Source organism: Megalobrama amblycephala, linkage group LG23 (genome assembly GCF_018812025.1).
Source record: "Megalobrama amblycephala isolate DHTTF-2021 linkage group LG23, ASM1881202v1, whole genome shotgun sequence".
NCBI lineage: Eukaryota > Metazoa > Chordata > Actinopteri > Cypriniformes > Xenocyprididae > Megalobrama > Megalobrama amblycephala.
In genome coordinates this window covers 3980557-4001717 of record NC_063066.1, presented here as the reverse complement: position 1 = coordinate 4001717, position 21161 = coordinate 3980557, and the positions used below count along the sequence as shown (strand labels likewise).

The 21161-nt window shown below is 36.4% G+C and overlaps 1 protein-coding gene across 1 annotated transcript; it reads right to left on the bottom strand.

The window, feature by feature from the left end:
- Nucleotides 1-321: 321 nt before the first annotated feature.
- Nucleotides 322-20002, bottom strand: kif3a (kinesin family member 3A). The gene is made up of 17 exons (XM_048176415.1): nucleotides 19821-20002; nucleotides 16067-16349; nucleotides 15808-15952; nucleotides 15565-15649; nucleotides 14348-14453; nucleotides 12983-13122; nucleotides 12703-12900; nucleotides 12399-12573; nucleotides 11921-12019; nucleotides 7558-7714; nucleotides 6228-6408; nucleotides 6029-6139; nucleotides 5829-5954; nucleotides 3019-3072; nucleotides 2863-2931; nucleotides 2639-2766; nucleotides 322-945 (listed from the first exon to the last, which is right to left on the bottom strand). Exons 1-17 carry the CDS (start codon nucleotides 19824-19826, stop codon nucleotides 897-899), a joined length of 2112 nt encoding a protein of 703 aa, XP_048032372.1. The 5' UTR covers nucleotides 19827-20002; the 3' UTR covers nucleotides 322-896.
- Nucleotides 20003-21161: the final 1159 nt, after the last annotated feature.

Sequence of the window (21161 nt, the reverse complement as noted above, 5' to 3'; positions counted from 1 at the left end):
TATTTTAGACTGCTTAGAAGAAAAAGGTTGAGTGTAATCTAACAGAGCTGAATGTGTTTTTCTCCACAGCACCTGCACTGCAAAATTACAGCTTCAGAGCAATGTCCAGTGAAGGATTTTCTCGAAAAAGTCAAATATTGCTGCCAATCACTTCGCTCTAAACCTAAACTGCATCCAAAAAAAGCGAAATGACCTGAGACTTACAGCTTATACTATATTTTTGTATGTTTTTGTGATATTTATCATATTTATTGTATTTATGAATAAAAACCATTTGCTGAATTTGAAATTTGGAAATTGAAATCATTATTCAACACTAGATTTTTTACCTTGTAAAATAATTTAATAATTTAAAGGAGGAGTACAGACAAAAACAAAACAGTAAATGTAAACATTTTTACATAATACATAAGACTAACGGTTTTACTACAGTGCACAATGGAAATACATTACAGTTAGAGTAAACGGAGCTAATGGCACTACAGCCAGGGGATCATGGCATGCACATTCTCGCTATAAAAAATTAAGTAGCATAAGCTTGTGTACAAGGAGCTAAAGTAATTGCACGCTGCCAATTTTATAAAACATTAAGATTAGATTTCTCAATAGCATGTTCCTTGTGTCAGACCAATAAGCTGCTCAACAACATGCCAGCACAGCCATCAGTGTCAAGCAGAATATACAGTAACTGTTTATGTTAAAGGTGAAATGTGCCTTTTGGAGTGCTGTCATGATGGACATTTTCCTCAGCTTTGGAGTTTCTGCATATAAACACATGATTTCTTTCCATCTATACACTTATGCCAAAGTGTCAAAGAATCGGTATTCCCTAAGACATATACTGGACTGGCCTTGAAAATGCACAAAATATGGTGGTCTTCATTGGACAAAAAGGCTCACTGCAGCAGAGATTCAATCACCGCCTCGGGTTTGGAGGAGCGTTTCCTAAAAACAAACAAACAAAAAACAAAGTGATTGGGGAAAAAACAGACATTTAAGATTTAAAAAAAAAGAAGAAATTAATACTTTTCATCAAGGATGCATTAAACTGATTAAAAGTAAAGACTTAAAAAACATATATTTCAAATAAATGCTTTTCTTTTGAACTTTGCTCATCAAAGAATCCTGAAACATGGTTTCAATAGTGATATTTAAAACAGATATTTGATATTGATATATTGAAATAAAACAAATATTTAAATTGTAATAATATTCCACCATATCACAAACTTTTACAATTTTTTACTGCATTTTGATCAAATAAATGCAGCCTTGGTGAGCATAAAATATTTTTTTCAAAAACATTAAAAATCTGAATTATTCTAAACTTCTGACTGGTAGTGTATTGACTTAAAAGGACGAAACATGTAAATATATGTAATACTTCACAATGTATATGTAAAAAAAATGTAATATGTACAAATATGTAATATTTCACAATATTACCGTTTTTACTTTCTATTTGAATGATTTTACTTTATTCATTAGGTTTCATTTCATTCATTAATTTTTAAAGGATTAGTCCACTTTCAAATAAAATTTCCTGATAATTTACTCACCCCCATGTCATCCAAGATGTTCATGTCTTTCTTTCTTCAGTCGAAAAGAAATGAAGGTTTTTGATGAAAACATTCCAGGATTATTCTCCTTATAGTGGACTTCAATGGACTCCAAACGGATGAAGGTCAAAATTACAGTTTCAGTGCAGCTTCAAAGAGCTTTAAACGATACCAGACGAGGAATAAGAGTCTTATCTAGAGACTCATTCACGCCTTCCCTATTCTACTTACGGAAAAAAGGACATACAGCCTAAGCTTTTTGAGGAATACTGAAAGCAGAAGCATGTGCAAGGCGATCATTTGTGTTTATAAAGCATATACAGTTGTATTTTTTCAAAAATGACCGATCGTTTCACTAGATAAGACCTTTAACCGTTTGGAGGACATTGAAGTCCACTATAAGGAGAATAATCCTGGAATGTTTTCATCAAAAACCTTCATTTCTTTTCGACTGAAGAAAGAAAGACATGAACATCTTGGATGACATGGGGGTGAGTAAATTATCAGGAAAATTTTATTTGAAAGTGAACTAATCCTTTAAGGTTTCATTGGTTAGCATTAGTAATAATTAATAATATATCTTTTAATCTCAACATTTACTAATACATTTCAAAAGTTGTATTAATGCACTGTGAACTAACATGAAAATTAACATTAAGTAACATTAATAGATGCTGCAAAAATATATTAGTTCATGTTAGTTGCATTAACCAATGTGACCATATTGTAAAATATTAAGTTGTCTGTTTTTACTATTTACTAATGCAGCCATGTTGAGAATAAGAGACTTCTTTCAAAAACATTAAAATCTTACTGACACAAAACATGAGATACACTGTTAAAGCTTAAATTTTATTTGGATTATTTTATTTAATAATGATATAAAGTAAAAATAAAAATAAAAAGTCATGATATATCATTATGGACACAGAATATTGAGATAGTGTCCAATGTATCATGCACTGAACTAAACTGAAGGATAACTTAAATGTAACCGTTATAACAGTCAGATGCATTTTTATTATGACTGTGCCTCCACTGTGCAAAGGTGCAAAAAACAAACTCAAGCAACACCTCACCTACGACTAGTTTTAGGCCTGGACTTTCCACTCTTTGATGTCCGAGGCCTTTCTAGTTTCATTAGGGACTGTCTCATGCTCTCCTCCGTGTAGGCCAGATAAACATGGGAGAGGTCCACTTCAAATGGCTGAGTCACAAAACAGGGACAGAGGACAAAAATTAAACATGAAAAGGTTTAAGCACGTGCGCCTCTGGAAAACACTCGATATGAACCGTCACTTACATCTTTTTCTTTTTTGTCTGACACAGGTGTTTGTTTTCTCATGTTGTTGCCTGTATAGGCCACACATTTCTAAAAACAGAAATAGATCAGCTGTATTATAGGTATTCATTGCTTATCTGAGAGAATCACAGGATGAAATGTGTTAAAGAAGCTCACCAGCTGCCATTCTCCAATGTCCTCATTCCAGTGCACATAGTTCTCAATCATCTCCTGAACACAAGACAACAAACAAGATGTCGTTTGCACACGTTTTCATAGTAGGAAACCCGAAACGCTGAGATGAAAAAGCTCAGACACTCTGGATTTCCTAAACCTGACTTTCTTCCATAGAACATTCTCAAGAATTCTCAAAATGTCTTCTTTTATGTTCCACAGAAGAAAAGAAAAGATAAAGATCACACAGGAATGAATCAACAATGTTGATTTTTGGGTGCACTATCCCTTTAAGACTTTTAATACCAGTGCTCAGTTCTCACATTTATGCCTCTGTTGTGCAAGAGCAGCGGTTCACACTTTATATTATCTGCAAAAATATCTGATTAATCAAATCCTGATAAGCGGGAAAAAGCAAAAAATGATTAGCATTCTTATTTATGCATGTGCATGAGGTGCTGTTTTTGTGCAGGAGAAGCAATAAGTAATGCATCCTTTTACAACTACTGAAAACTACAGTAGTACTGTATTAAAGTATACTGTAATTGTTATACATCTCCACACACACAACATATATACATGCATAAATATATAGGTAAAGTCAAAATTACTCCAAATTAGTTTTTGTTTGCTTGTTTTTTTAGAAAAATTGACTTTATAATAAGGTCTCATTTTTTAGCAGTTAATGTATTAACTAACATGAACTAGCAGTGAGCAAACCATTTATTTACAACATTTATTAATCTTCGTTAATGTTATTTAACAACTGTAGTTCTCATTGTTTATTCATTTTAGTTCACAGTACATTAACGTTTCGTTAGCATTATTAAGTGCATTGATGTTAACAAATACAACTTTTTAATTAAAAATGTATTAGTAAATGTTGAAATTAAGCAGATGCTTTAGATGTATTGTTCATTCTTAGTTAGTCAACTAATGTTAACACATGAAACCTTATTGTGAAGCGTTACCGAAAAATGTAATGTGTACCTGTGTTTTTTTTTTTTACAAAGCACTTTTTAAAATTCAAAAATGTGTTTTTTGAAATGGTTGGTGTTCAGCATACATGTGAACTCCTTCAATACTGTTTAAAAAAAATATCAGGTGGTCGGTTGCGCTGTTTTCTCTAGACAGAGCTCTGATATGCATGTATGGGAGGATTTTGTTGTGACTTAGAAAAGGGTGGTTTACAGAAGCTCAAGTCCAAGATCTTGATCATCAACATTATCAGGGTACCCCCAGGATCCTCCAAATGAAATTCAAGGCTTTTTAAGACCTTTTTAATACCATTTTAAATGAAATTCAATGCCAACTTCGTACCCATTCTGACAGAAGTATGAGGGGAAAATGTCAAATCTGTATAAATTTTGAACCCTAGAAAATAATTAATTCGGCATATATTTTTATACCTATACTATAAATATTTTATTTACCATAGGCCTACTAAATGTAAACAGCAGTGTCTCTCTCATTGTTACAGAGTGTAATATAATTATATAGGCTAATACTATGATGTAATTGATGTAATACTACTAATATACTAATATAATACTACTAATATAATACTATTAATTGCAATAGTCTGGTGCAACTTCTCACATCCAACAAGGTGCATGGAATAAAAAAAAAAATAGTAATTTAGGAACAAAACCAGCAACACTCATAGATGCCATGGAGGGGTCAGAAATAAACAAAAAACTGAAGCTATATATATCAACTTTATTTTGCCAAAAAATAAAAATCTCTCATTGTTATTAGTTTTTAACATTTAGTGGAAGTAGGCTGTTTTCCTTTACTTCATGCTAGCTTAAATAAAATTAAAATCTTGCACTGAACAACACTGTACAGAACAAATACAACCCTTGAATACACTTGTACACTCTTCTGTTTCTTGACATGGTAGCATCGGACGCGTTTCGGTGATTTAAAACGACGCTCGTGACTTAAAGTCGAGTGCTTTTACTGTAATTTAGGCAAGCGCGCTCATAATAGAAGCGACGCGGTTGAGAGCGCGGCTCATGGTTGCATAGCAACGACAGACGCCACGGGAGCGAAAGCGCATTGGAAAGAAGGAGAATGCCGGCGCGGCCGCGTATGTGACGCGTACTAGAGAATAATAATTATAATAATAATAATAATTTAGCGGGCCGGATTATGTTTTATTTTTGAGATCAGTTGCGGGCCGTAAATGGCCCGCGGGCCGGCAGTTTGAGACCACTGGACTAGACTATCACAGAACGCTGACACAATCAGCAACCCAATGATGATTTTCATTCAATCCGAGCACAGATATTGACTCGTATTACTCGTATAATACTCGTACTCGGCAGAAGTGCTTTATCCGTACCTGATACTCGTTTCAGCCGAGTATCCGGCTCATCTCTAGTAATTTACCTCACTTGCCTAGTAACCATAGTAACGGGTGCGCGAGCTTTCGCGCTTACTGCTATGACGTGGAGCGCGAGGTGCACTCAACATTACGCTGCATGAATTTTTAATTAGCCTACACTAGTAACAGTTCATTTTGTTACGGTATGAACTTAATCCTAGGAAAAGTTAAAAAAATAAATAAATAAATAAATAAATAAGACCTTTGTAACGAAATCCAAGACTTTGTATACCAAATTCAAGGCTATTAAGGCCTTAATTTTAGATGATCAAATTTAAGACTTTTTCAATGCTTTTAAGACCCCGCGGGTACCCTGATTATATTCATCACTGTAGGTATTATTTGATAACCTCACTGTTGTTATAAAGTGTCAACAATAAAGAACAAGGTTTTGAAGTGCATGTGCACCAGCAAAAATATAGACCTGATATTCCTGAGGAATAAAGTTATCAATGATGAGCATCTGCAGACGCAGCTCTCGGCTCAGCTGTCGGATGTTTTCCAGCAGACCTTCGATCTCCCGGTGATGCTCCTGCTGCAGATCAGCCATCTGAAACAGAAGAGACGTTCGTAACGGAGTAGTTCAATATCACGCTATTTGAAAGCACAAGAAATCTACCGCACCTCAGATTTTGCTGCCATCAACATGGTCCACACTTTCTTCAGCTTCTTGGTCTTGCCTTGAGCCTCTTCTTGTAAACTGGTGTATTTCTCCTCAATGTCCAAGCGCTCTTGCTGTTTTAGAGACATTTGCAATCATGAATCACTGTGTGAGAAAATTATACAATACTGGTCAATTATGAAGTCTTGTCATCATCTTTACCTCCTTTTCTTCCAGTTCTCTTCGGAGCTGCTCGGCCCTCTTCCTCCTCTCCTCCAGTTCATTGTTGGATTCTTCCAGAAGCTTCTCTTGTTCCTCGGCCTTTGCCAGTAAATCAACCCCACCAACAATAACCCTCTTTTCTAGAGCGGACAGCTTCTCGAGTAATAAGTGATGTTCCTGTCTGAGATACAGGAAATGATACAAAGCACTATTATACTCCTACACTCACTATATTAACATCCGGTGGGCTGCAATACTGTTTTGAGTGGGTCAGGGATTGCGTAGTCAAAAAAACCCCCAACAAAAACAGTAATTGTAAATGTTTTTTTTGAAGCAAGACTTTTATTTTGAAAGTCTCGACTCTTCTGTCATACAGAGTTTAAGTAAAAACGTGTTGTCCTGATTCAGTATCTGCGGTCAGGCGAGATGTCAGTGTCATTATTCTAATATATATATATATATATATATATATATATATATATATATATAAATTAAAAAAAAAAAAAAAAAAAAAAAAAAAAAAAAAAAAAATCACACCTCAGAAAAACAAATTTTCCTGTCAGACGTTGTACTGTGCTTGCTGCGCTCACTCTTCAATCCGAATGTGGAAGCGTGCACTGTATATCACTTCACTATACTGTATAATGTAAATTACGAGCATGCATCATCATAGATACGTCGTCAATTAGTACGTCATGAAATTACCAAAAAGTACCAAAAGAGGGTATGCATGTGACGTCACCGTCGGCTCGAGCGACTGCGGTTACACCCACTGAGTGGCAAAAAGAAGCATTGGTTTTCTGTGTGAATGCCGCAAAAGACACAACATCTAAAACAGGAAAGAGCTTTGCGATTGACTGTACAAACAGATTTGACAAGAAATCTGAGCTATATTTTTACAGACTGCCGAAAGCTACAGAAAAGAGAAGCAAATGGATTGCTGCAATTCACAGAAACATGGATTTGCAGTGATCATTTTGTGTCAATATGTTGAATTTTGAGGTAAAATTGTATTGTATTAACAGACGCTAGTTTTGGATGTTATTTATACTTATACTATATATTCATGTGTATGTATATTATGTATATTTATGTGTACGTTAAGAAAAGTGCAAATCGTAAAGCAAATATGTAAAGCATATTTGCTTGGTTCAAATTCCTAAAAATTGGGTTGCAGCTTAATGATCATTGGAAAATGTGGGTCCCACAGCCAAACCACTGATTTATACTATATGGCGCCGACATTTGTGCTGGAGATCACCGTTACGGTAGACAGATCCAAGTCGCCTGCACCTGTTCAATGACTTGTTGTACCATATTAATATCTTACTGGGCTTTGAGAAGGTCCTTCTCTCTCTTCTCAAGCTCTGCACGTGCTTTGTTCCTCTCTTCCTCCTCCATGTCTAGTTTGGCCTCCAGTGCCTTTCTTTCCTCCTCTATCTTCGCTTGCATCTCCACCATCTTGTCAGGAGACACCTTCTTCCTCCCTGAGCACATTCAGAAGATACAACAACAGATATAAAACCTCAGAAGAAATACACTTAGCACAAGAAATAAGATGCAAACCATTTTGTAGCAGCAATCTTATGCTGCTGAAGTTCATTCCAGTTTGGGGACGCTGCTCACAAGGCACCATAAAACAATTTCATGACTATTTGATGTTTTTGCACAGTAAACTTATTACAAGCTCAGACTTTTTTTTATTTTCACATGAGTGGTCCAAAAGTTGATGACAAGTGATTAACCCAAAATGAATAAATAAATAATATTTTGCATTTATGAGGCCTGTATTAGTATTAATAACACTAACAAATTCATGACAGGCAGACATTCACTGGAGGCTGCAATAAATGTCAACACATTTTCTCATCCTCAGTGCTTTTTAAAGTCAGTCAATGCAGTCAATTTTATCTCTTAAAACACCTTTTGTGTGTGTCCCTTTAAATGCAAATGAGCTGCTGCTGCCGGCCCCTTTTCCAGAAGAGGGCGGAGCTTTAACAGCTCAACAACAACAAAGCTGGAGAATCTCACGCAGCCAAAATGACGAAAGTGTTCAGCCTTACATTGTTCAAACCGGAGTCAACACTGATGGAGAGACTCAGGAAGAAGTTACAACTTTTAGACGTTTCTGAATGGTTAGTGGATAAATTTATGTAGTTGCTGTGGAGTTGATTCAACTCATCAACATCGTCATGTTATAATTTTTTGTGCAAATCCGTTTTTTCACATGCTTGCAGAGAAAGGCTTGCCAAAACAAAGTTACTGGGTTGTTCTTTTTCATGTTTTCTGGGTTGGTAGATGCACCGGGGACCCGATTATAGCACTTAAACATGGGAAAAGTCCGATGTTCATGATATGTCCCCTTTAAATTAAATAAACCAGGACTTTTACACTAATGAGCTTGTGAGATCATTTTTTACATACATTTGCATAATGTGTCTGTGGTAAAGTTTTTAAAGTGGCATCCACTAATGATGATTGAATTAAATTTCACACTTAATTTGAAGACTAATTTGTGGAGTTTGGAGGTGGGCTGGTGAAGAGATCATGATACTATGCACATTGCACAAGAAAAGAAAAAAACAAGCACAAATCATATCATCTAAAAGCCTCTTAAAGAGAAGTCATGTCTGCAATTAGGTTAGCATGAAATGACACAGCAGTGACTGCGCATTCGACTGATGCATGAAAACTGAGGTGCACCAGAAAGGATGGTGATAAAACGTAATCAGATGCGAGTTTCTGTGAGAAAGGTGATGCCTGTGAACCATTTATAGAGTTCCTGTCGGAAGAAGTATTGTGTCCTATTTTCAGCTTCTGCTGTGTCACTTAGCCTGCTGCTACCTACTGATTCAATTTATTACACATCTGTTTTATGGTAATTAAAATAAGGGCTTGACTGCTGAATAATTTAATTCATGTCATTTATTAAAAGTTATTAGAAGCTGGGTAGATGTTATGATTAGCAGCAGGTGCCACATTGGAGCTTGTGCATTCAAGATTAATTTAAGTTTTTTTAATTTAATTTCCATTGTATAATATGCATTGCACAGTGGGGTTTTGAATACAGTTATGTACAATACTGTTCAAAAGTTTGGAAAGAAATTAAAAGGGGACCTATTATGCAAAATGTACTTCAACACTGTGTTTGAACATAAATGTGTGCCATAACATTCCACCCACTCCTCTTTTTTAATCCCCATAAATCATGAACAGTGAAAACAGTTATTTTAAATTATTAAAGGTGCCCAAGAATGCTTTTTCACAAGATGTAATATAAGTCTAAGGTGTCTCCTGAATGTGTCTGTGAAGTTTCAGCTCAAAATACCCCATAGATTTTTTTTAATTCATTTTTTTAACTGTCTATTTTGGGGCATCATTAACTATGCACTGATTTTGGCAGCGCCGCCCCTTTAAATCGCGTGCTCCCTGCCACACGAGCTCTCGACTATATTACAGTGCATTTACAAAGTTCACACAGCTAATATAACCCTCAAATGGATCTTTACAAGATGTTCGTCATGCATGCTGTATGCATGCTTCGAATTATGTGAGTAAAGTATTTATTTTGATGTTTACGTTTGATTCTGTATGAGTTTGAGGCTATATGCTCTGTGGCTAACGGCTAATGCTACACTGTTGGAGAGATTTATAAAGAATGAAGAAGTTGTGTTTATGAATTATACAGACTGCACATGTTTAAAAATGAAAATAGCGACGGCTCCTGTCTCCGTGAATACAGTAAGAAACGATGGTAACTTTAACCACATTTAACAGTACATTAGCAACATGCTAATGAAACATTTAGAAAGACAATTTACAAATATCAGTAAAAATATCATGCTATCATGGATCATGTCAGTTATTATTGCTCCATCTGCCATTTTTCGCTGTTGTTCTTGCTGGCTTACCTAGTCTGTGCACAGATCCAGACATAAATACTGCCTTTCCTTGTCTAATGCCTTGAACATGGGCTGGCATATATGCAAATATTGGGGTCATACATATTAATGATCCCGACTGTTACGTAACAGTCGGTGTTATGTTGAGATCCGCCTGTTTTCCGGAAGTCTTTTAGACAAATGAGATTTATATAAGAAGGAGGAAACAATGGGGTTTGAAACTCAATGTATGTCTTTTCAATGTACTGAACTCTTGTTATTCACCTATGCCAAGGTAAATTCAATTTTTGAATCTAGGGCACCTTTAAGGAAGCACAAAAGGTGGGAATGACTATAAATACATAAATAGTATATTGGTTGCCTTTCTGTTACTAATAATATAAAAGCAAACGCTATAATACTTTTTCGTATACATTTACGTTCTTTAACAGTTCTTTCTAGTAGAGATGCACCAATATGAATACTTTGGCCGATACCGATAATTCATTATTTTTGAAAGCCGATAACTAATATATTGGCTGACAAATCTAAATCCAAATTGTTATATAATTTTTGAGAGCCTGATTACAAAAACAAAAGTCTCACCATTAAATCCACCTCCCAAGCACACGATTATAATGTTCTCATTAACTTATATGACAGACTTGTGCTGCACATGTTGCATTCAACTGTATTTTCCTTTTTGAAGTGATTTCAATCATATTTCAAGCAATTCAAAACCATCATGGTGAACAGTGCACATCTGAAGTGTCTCAGCTGAAGGAAATAATCCATTATATATCGACCTTTATATCGGCCAAATCTTCTTATTGGGCCGATAACGATAACATTAAAGATATTTCGTCCGATACCGATATGGTGGCCGATATACATCACATCCCAGACACCATAACTAATGAAGACGGAGAATAGGAGAGATGCATGCTCAGGCGCTGGCGTTCTCAAATAAAAGTCACACTTTTAACAGATCGGCCAAACAGAAAACTTAATCGGCCAATGCCGATATTAAAAAAAAAGGCAAATATTGGCCTTGCCGATATATCGGTCGACCACTGCTCACGTTATCCATGTGCTGCTCTCACTCACTGGTCTGGGATCTCTCCTCAAAGATCCACAAGGCAAGCTAAGATGCTCTTTGGATGATTCTCAAATCATGCTGGAGAACATGATCATCAGGTGCAGCTTGAGTGCTGCTTTCATTAAAGCAGACCAAATACTAGAACATCTTATTTTTCAATCCAGCTTTTCACTCAAACTGAGACTGATAATGCTATCTTATAATAACAAAAAACTGCATTCATTTGCATTTTCACTAGTGGTCCCAGACTGTTGGACTGCACGTGGGCATAGTCAGAGTCATTGCCAGGCATTAACTGTTTGCGCTCATGACGCACAATGAAACTATATCTGCATCATCTGATGGTCTAGACAAGCAAACCAAAGCCACATTGTTTCTTCTTACACTGATATGTTGTGATATACATATATTTTAACCTAGATAACATCAGGGTATGTGCAGAGATTCAGAAGATTTATGAACAAACTTCCATTCAAGTTTATTTATAAAAACTTTTTGAATTTAACATCTTTATTATTTGGCATAAAAGCAACATTATCTAATGAGGTCAAAGACAGAAACGACACAGAACGACCCTGCCATGTCAGCAGCAGACTATGAAGGCAATACTTGAAGTCAAAAAGTCAAAACCACGAACTGCATCATCTTTTTAAGAGGCCTCTATGACTAACAACGTCCTCTCATGAAATGGAAAAGAAAAGGGGAACTCATACCTCTTCGTTTCCTGCGTCTCTCTCCTCCATCACCGTCTTCATCTTCACCCTCATCCATGTCATCTGATCCACTGCCGTCAGAGCCAGAGATCTCCTCACCTGAACAGTAATAGCATAGTTCTGCATCACTGTGGGTTTATCAGTACTGAACATGTATAATACTCTGGCTCTGTACCAAACCCTAAAGGGACTCTGACTTGGACTGTATTGAAGGAACCATAGATGTACTTATCAAAGAAAGCATTGGTTTTAACATAAAACATTACTGCTACTTTACTTCTTACATTTAACATTTTAAAATGTATTTCTGTTAGATTGAGTGTTAATTGGGATTCTTAGGCACCTCACATGTGACAGTTAGAAGCTAGCTCCCTATGTAGACAACTGTGCAGCTCACTTGCGTTTAGACCATAGCCAATGAGCCACATCCTGGAGACCAACTCTGACATTAAGACATTATGAAACTGAGGTGTGGTACCTTCTTCCAATTTTTTCTTAAGCTCTTCAATTTCCTTCTGAAATTGCCGCAACAGTGCATCCTTGGGGTCCTCATTAATTCTGGCCTTATTCTTAATATTTTTGGCACGGTTGGCATAACGGAGAGTACTGATGGTCTCATCGTAGTTGTAATCTGCGGGGCCGATGTTTGCACACTGCAAAGTAACATTAAATCAATCATACTATCTGCGGTGCGTTGATTGAAATCTGATTAATTTCTGCAGAATTTGAAACATAACTAGTAGAAAAGGCTCATATCTGTGTGTGCACATCGATTATCGTACCATCATGGTTTTAGAGTTTCCTCCCAGAGAGTCTTGTAACAGTCGGGTGAGTTTTGAGTTCCTGTAGGGCACGTGGGTGCTTTTCCCATCCACTAGTGCAGAGATAACATTTCCCAGGGTGGACAGGGACAGGTTGATTTTTGTGGCCTCTTTAAGACGTTGACCTGTGGCACCTGTTTTTCCTTGTCTTTCAGATCCCTGAGCAACAAAACATTTTATTCAGTAACGGAAAGGAAACTAAAACACTTTAAAGTTCATCCACATGACGTGGGCCGCTTACCGCAAGGTCGACCAGGTGTAGCTTGCCCATGCGCACATGTTGATTTCCATCTACACCTTTCTCACTGCACTCAATAGTGATGGTGAAGATGGCATGAGAGCGAGAACTGTGCTCGTTCATATTAGTCGCACCTACAGAACCTGGACATGGACAAACAATGCAAACTTTGGTTATCTTTGGGGCTTCCTGTCTAGAGATCACCAACAAGTAATGTTGACCCTCGCTCTAATATATTCGCTTTGGTCAACACATAACTATTCATTAAAATTTATATTGGATTTTTAAACCAATAAAGAAATAAATCAGTCATCCATGCTCACATACGCTCGTGAATATTACATACTCATACCCACATTTAATGGGGACCTATTATACCCCTTTTTTCAAGCTGTAATATAAGTCTCTGGTGTCCCCAGAATGTATCTGTGAAGTTTCAGCTCAAAATACCAGATCAGCACAGATCAGTTATTATACCATGTTGTAAATGCCCATTTTTGAGTGGAAGGAAAAACATGCCGTTTTCGTGCATGTATCTTTAAATGCAAATGAGCTGCTGCTCCCCGCACCCTTTCCAGAAGAGGGCGGAGCCTGTACAGCTTGTGCCTCAGATACTAAAACATCTGTTTGGTTTTGATTATCTCTATCGTGGTCACACTCATGTGACATTGCAGTTCTTCTTCATCATGAAAGTTTATTATCTGCATGCTTTTTTTTAAAGCCATATCAGTCTAAACTTCTGATATATGGTTTTCTGGTGCATCGTCTGAGTATTTAAGTTATTTTACAAGTCTTATTGCGCTTAAATTGTCAAAAACACACAAAGTTCACATAAACACAGTCGGTTATGTCTGAACGTAAACAGCAGGGAAAGAAATCACATGTGCATACTAGATCTGTGTATTAAAGTGACAGCAGCGTAATATACAGAACCTTAATATGAATCAAACAACAAAAGAAAAACAGAAAATCACATACAGCTGCTCTTGATTGAGTAACTTTAGTAGCTTTAATAAGAATGAAACAAACATGGATGACTGTGTTCAGGGCAACTTCGTTGCCAGTTGTGGATGGGGCTTCTTACATAAGAGTAAGGGGAAATCTGGAACTGCTCATTTGAAGAGACCGTTTATGATTTATTGGAATTATAAAAAAAGAATTGGGTGGATTTTTACCATTATAGACAGGTTGTTTACACACACTGTGGACACACATCTGTTCACACCTTATAAAAGTGAATTTAGCATAACAGGTCCCCTTTAAGGTCTATTTTCTAGACTTTACTGATCTAACTCTAAATATTACTTTGCATGCCAAAACCAAACTAATATGTGTCACTTATTTAATAAAACTTTAAGGTATACTCACGGTTTTTGTGTCCAAGGGTCATAATCCGGTCCATATCGTCAGCATTGTTTACCACATATCCAGAAAGATCCTTGATGTAAACTCCTACATCAGGTCTCTCCTTCACCTATATTTTGAGTTTAGCATTCATTATTTGCATTTCTGGCCTTTACAATTGTGAATTTAAGTTGCACAACAAATGATGCTTGCCCTAACCGCCACAACAAGAAAAAGCGCAGAAGAAGACGATCTATGCATAGAAGATTGTTGAAGATTGTTGATCAAATAAATGCAGCTTTGCTTACCATAAAATTTAAAATAAGACATTTCAAAAACATTAAAAAAATCCTATCGACCCCAAACTTTTCAATGGTAGTGAAAGTTGTTTTTTATATAAGTGTTTGTTGACTAATTGTGGAGAAAAATCTGCAGAACTGAACCTTTTTATTAATTATGGTAATAATGGTCAAATATGTTATGTTCTATGACAGTACATTCCAATTTGTAGCTGAAAAAAATATCAAACTAAATGGCCTGGACCACAAAACCAGTCATAAGGGTCATTTTTTAAATGAAGGCTGAATAAATAAGCTTTCCATTGATGTATGGTTTGTTAGGATAGGACAATATTTGGTCGAGATACAACTATTTGAATATCTGGAATCTGAGGGTGCAAAAAAAAAATCGAAATAATGAGAAAATCACCTTTAAAGTTGTCCAAATGAAGTCCTTAGCAATGCATATCCACTCACAAAAATACATTTTTTAAATATTTACAGTAGGAAATGTACAAAATATCTTCATGGAACATGATCTTCACTTAACATCCTAATGATTTTTGGCATAAAAGAAAGAAAAATCGATAATTTTGCCCCATACAATGTATTGTTGGATATTGCTACAAATATACCCGTGCAACTTATGACTGGTTTTGTTGTCCAGGGTCACATACAGAAAAATACTAAATAAACAAACCAGCAAAGAGTGTGTAATTATCAGAGTAGTCTGATGTGTTTAAATTCAGTGGAAATTGGTGCCATTTTCTGTAGAATCCTGTGGGTGCAGATTTCATGCGAATGTATTCATTAGTCGAGCGCATCATGACCTATATTTAGAGTGTCTGATTAATGGCACACCTATTAAGTGTAATGCTGGGGGACCCCCAGAAGCAGGACTGAGAAACACTATCATCTCAGCCTTGCAACTTTCAGACATGATGAAATATGTTGGTTTCTCACCTCCAGCCTCTGCATCTGGTCCTTTCCCAACAGATCTCTCACCTCCTCATTGTATATTTCCAAATATGAAACTCTTACCAGAAATCTGTGGTCAGATAACACACGTCATCAGAGTTCATACAGGTCATACAGCTCTAATAATGTTGAGAAGGTGGATCATAAAAAACATGACGAATTATGATTCATTAATTCAGCAAATTTAATATACACAGCACAGCACTAAAAAAACACCCCCGTTTTCACCTGGTATCTCCTTCTGCTTTTGCAATGTGGCCAAATATGTGAGCAAATGAATTTGGAATGATGCCTCTGAGTTCAGGCACTGCCCTGACACCCTCCATGGTGAACGTTTTCCCTGTGCCTGTCTGACCGTATGCAAATATTGTTCCTGGAAAAGCAAAAACATTTACTCATCATCATCGTTTCAAATTTGCAAAAACAGCCAAACAGATACAAAAGGGGACGATATATGCAATAAATATTTATATTGTCTTTTACTTACCATTGTAACCCTCTAATACTGAGTCAACGATGGGTCGAGCTGTTAAATTATACACATCCAGCTGTTTGCTATCTGGGCCGAACACTGTGTCGAAGGTGAACGTCTTTGGCGGCTCACTAATTATATCAAGTTTGTTCACAGTAATGGTTCCTCGGATCTCGTCCACAGTGACGGCCTGCTTGTGTGCCATCATCTTCTCCTTCTCGTTGAGTGGACGACATCTCACCACCACCTTCACATTATCGCTCACCTCCATCTTCTCCGGTTTATCCAGCTTATTACTCTGTACAAATACAAACCAGTGTACAAACATTATGACTGGACATTCTGTTTGTCAGCACAATGGAAGTCGGCCATAAAAATGTTAAAAGTTATATAATTTTTGTGTGTGATTCTAACCAATTTTGTAAAATCTAAACTATGAGAAAAATAAAAAGACAATTTATAGGTGCATTCATGCCTTAACTACGAGATTCTGACTTGTAAAAAGAGTTAATGTCCTTGTAGAACTTGTGATCTTAGAATTTGTATTACAGTATTATTATTTTTGTACTTTTGACTGCAAATCCAGCGCCGAACTGGGACCTTTGTTTACAAAGTATTCATCACCAAAATCCCAAACAAACAAACATGCATGCATGCACAACTTCACTGCTGCCTCGGAAAAACAAACTTCATCCTCTGTTCCCTTAATGCTGGGTTCTTTGGGAAGCTGAAAAGGAGCTGCGTCTCATTGTTTACAGGAGCTGCGTCTCATTTCAGAGGCTGCGTACGTCATCAAGAATGTTATATTTAAGAAAAAAATAACCGTAATAAAATTGACTGATATTCATTGTGAGCTGTAAAATACTGTCATTTCTTTCTTACGTTGCAATCTAATGGTTATTTTTCTTAAATGAGACTGCCTCGATGATGTATGCAGCCTTCAAAGGGTTTTTAACGAACCGATATCGATTCTTAAATCCCAAGAATCGATTAGTCTGGTCTGTTTTCAGTTGATGAATGAGCAGAATATGTAGCGCCTCCCATCCAATAAATCGCAATAATCTTTGTGCTTTGTTACTTTTGATATGAAGCAAATCAGTTACAAGCAAATAAGTACCAGTTACAGCGTGAAATAAACATGCATGAACATCTGAAGGTATGTTAAAATATACAGTACAACTTATGATACATATCATGTCTCATGTAAATCGCTCAATCAGTGTTTCAAACTCAGAAAGACGTCAATAAAACAGCTTCAATGTCACGTAACGTCACATTTACCTCAGAAAAACATATTCAGTGACCATAAACTCATTAGTCAGCTAGAAAAGTGAACTCTAGAAAGATAACATATTTCACATATGGACTACTGTTTAACTAGTTTGTCACTTTCTTGTCCCACAACACTTAAAACTACTGAAAATCTTTACAAAAAAAGTTTAAAAATACTTAATAAAAAACCCATTTCTCACCATCACTGCAATATTTTGAAAAAGCATAGATTATTGGATCTCAACAACATGATTAATCTTAAAAGAGCTTGTCTGATTTTCAAGGTCCTACACTCCCTCGCAGCACCACCGTTGAATGATTTTATTAAACATAAAGATAGCTCAGAAAGGATCACGCGAGCTACTAGCAGAGGTGACCTGGCAATACCCCACAGACGCACCACCTTTGGACAGACTGTGCTGTCTGTTCACGGAGGGAATCTGTGGAATAGTCTTCCGTTAGCACTGAGAGAAAGTTCTACGGATTATTCTTTTAAAGCTCAGATGAAGAATCGGCTCTGGTCAAACCAAACCTGCATTCATTTTTAGTGGCAATTTACATTTCTATTTAAACCTTTTATTGAGACATAACTGCATGTATGGGCTGATTGTGTGTGTGTGTATGTGTAGAAACTGTACATTATTTGAACTGTTGGTTGATCTGACTGTGCACTATTGTGGACCGCACAATAATACGATTTGTACAATAAGCGGAGTCACGAGTGTGTAATGTGTGGATTGTGTAATAATGTGAATCGTGCAATGCGAGTAACGTGCAATGTGAGGTGTGTGCAATAATGTAGATCGTGCAATAATGTTGATTGTGCAATGTATTTTTTTTTTTTTTTATGAAATGTATTTGTCCATGTATCGGCCCTTTGTGACCCAAGCCCCCGGGACAATGGATGGAAATTAGCCTTCGGCTACAATCCGTGTGTTTACATTCATGTACTATCATGTCTGTCCATTAACACACACTGTCCCTATCAAATACATAAATAAATAAATAAATAAATAAATATAGCTATGCACCGTTACATATTCATTACAATTTTTAATGTTCTTCAATATTTAATGCACGTTTGAATAAATCAGTTATGAAATATAAATGTTTATATTTCAATAAAACGAATTGGAGTAGAAATATGATTAAGAATTTCTAAACTTTATTTATAATAAAAACATCATTGAGTGTAATTTCAGTGTTTGTATATAAATAAGTTAATTTAACCTTCAATATTATTATAGTGGTACCAGCTGACTCCCATGTGTAGTTTACAGCATTAGTTGAGAGCTTTTTTTCCTCTAGAAAATTTGCCATGTACTGAAACTGATATACTACATCCAAAATCGTAATCGAAAGCATGTGAATAGTAATCGAATTGAATCGTGAAAATTGTATCAATACCCAGCCCTAGTGACTATACAAGGAATTCCGCTCTCTTCTGACGTCATACAGGACACACTTGAAAAAAAACCTCTCCGAATCCTGTACCGAAACCGGAAGGAGTGTATTAGGCACAGAAATACTCCGTTATACGTCCAACTCGTGCTTTGAAACTTTAGCCATGTTTAGCACGAGAATGCAACTCTTTAACAGTGTAAATAAGTCAGAATGCATGAAATAGCAGCATTAAACATGACAATGAGTTCACTATACTCAAATGACCTCCAGTCACCAAATCCAATAGAGCACCTTTGGGATGTGCTGGAATGGGAGATTTGCATCATGGATGCTCAGCCGACAAATCTTCAGATACATTCAGATACTGACATTCATGTCAATACAGACCAAAATATCTGAAGATTGTTTCCAGCACCTTGTTGAATCTAAGCCACAAACAAGGCAAAAGGGGCTCGGTACTAGCAAGGTGTACCTAATAAAGTGGCCGGTCCACTGCTGGACATTGCTAGTTCACAAATAAACTAGTGAAATAAACTAATAGCTAATTTTCTTAGTCACAGTACACACAGCCATATCTAAAGAAACACCCAGTTAGGGTATTTTGGGTGCTTCTGTAATAGTAGGCTAACCTTTATTGTAAAGGTCACCGGTTGCTGATGTCATTAATAGGTGGGGTCAACGCTGTTGCTAAGCAGCGGATATATGTCGAGCTAACAGCTAAATTAATTAACAATATTAATTTTTACACGCAGAACATAACCAATTATCTCTTGTAAGCGGATTTATAAATGAATCCAGCGTGAATGTGACTCGTTGAGAGATCTTAATACTGCTAAACTTGCTATGATGCTAATAACTAGCAGGCTGCTAGCTTGATGTGCACAAAAACACTCTAGTTATTGAAAAGACAAAAACATTACATTATTAAATACATCATATACTTGAAACGCGTGGTGGAAAACGCTTGTCATGTAACAGTCCGTGAATATTTGCATGAGATTCCGGTTGCAAGGCGAAGGAATGATGGGAAGGTGGGGCATAACAACAAACAAATTACACAGCGATACATAAAGATATGATATTACAGTCTTACCGGCATTTTAAGATGCGGATATACGGCTCTTTATTAAGACTTTAAATAACGCGTTTTGTGTGGAATGATAATCGATGAGCTCATTCGGGTGGATGGTGTGTTTTTCCAGCTCCAGCGCCGATCCCAACCTGCCTGCTGCTGCTGTGGTTACTGCACATGCGCGGTGATGCGCGCTCCTGATACATCACCCGGGCATTTACATATTTATGTATGTCAGAAATGTCCCAATACAATAGCCATTTCATTTATTTAACTGCATAGTATCCTTTTGCCATCTGAAAAAGTATTATCACAACGTCACTGAATCATTTATTTATTGTCATATCTTACTGAAATGGCAAATCATTCATGTTGAGGGGGTGCAATAGTAGAAAAACGTTTTTATTTTAGTTTTTAATATAAGCAATAATACCCAGTTTAACCCCTTAAAGGGTTATTCCACCCAAAAAATTAAAATAATGTCATTAATTACTTACCCTCATGCCGTTCCACACCCGTAAGACCTTCGTTCATCTTCAGAACGCAAGTTAAGATATTTTTGTTGAAATCTGCATAGGGAGCATTGACATTTCCTCTCTCAAGATCCATTAATTTACTAAAAACATTTTTAAATCGGTTCATGTGAGTACAGTGGTTAATTATAAAGTGACAAGAATATTTTTGGTGCACCAAAAAAACTAAATAACTACTTATATAGTGATGTCTGATTTCAAAACACTGCTTCAGGAAGATTTGGAGCATTATGAACAAAGACTTTGTTATGAATCAGCGGTTCGGAGCACCAAAGTCACGTGATTTCAGCAGTTTGGCGGTTTGACACGCGGTTTGACTGAAGCAGTGTTTTGAAATCGGCCATCACTATATAAGTCGTTATTTTGTTTTTTTGCGCACAAAAAATATTCTCGTTGCTTTATAATATTAATATTGAACCACTGTACTCACATGATCTGATTTAAATATGTTTTTAGTACATTAATGGATCTTGAGAGAGGAAATGTCATTGCTGGCTATGCAGGCCTCATTGAGACATCGGATTTCATCAAAAATATCTTAATTTGCGTTCCGAAGATTAACGAAGGTCTTACGGGTGTGGAACTACATGAGGGTAAGTAATAAATGACAGAATTTTCATTTTTGGGTGAACTAACCCTTTAAGCATCACGGGCCCACTGATTGGCCACTTGGCGCACTTTTTGTTTATTGCCTTTTTTTCATACAACATATTTTAGTAATCAGCATAAATGTGTAATTCGAAAGCTTACGAACTCAAGATTCAGCCGGTGAAAACCAGTTTGAAATCGGATGTACCATGGAAACAGTACTTTTTTTTTAGCAAGCTCC

Excerpts from the sequence above, each read along its gene's own strand:
- kif3a (XM_048176415.1), bottom strand. Across the intron at positions 15,650-15,807 it reads AAAGCAGAAGGAGATACCAG|ATTTCTGGTAAGAGTTTCAT; the intron begins GTGAAAACGGGG and ends ATCTGACCACAG. Across the intron at positions 2,932-3,018 it reads ACATTGGAGAATGGCAGCTG|AAATGTGTGGCCTATACAGG; the intron begins GTGAGCTTCTTT and ends TTCTGTTTTTAG.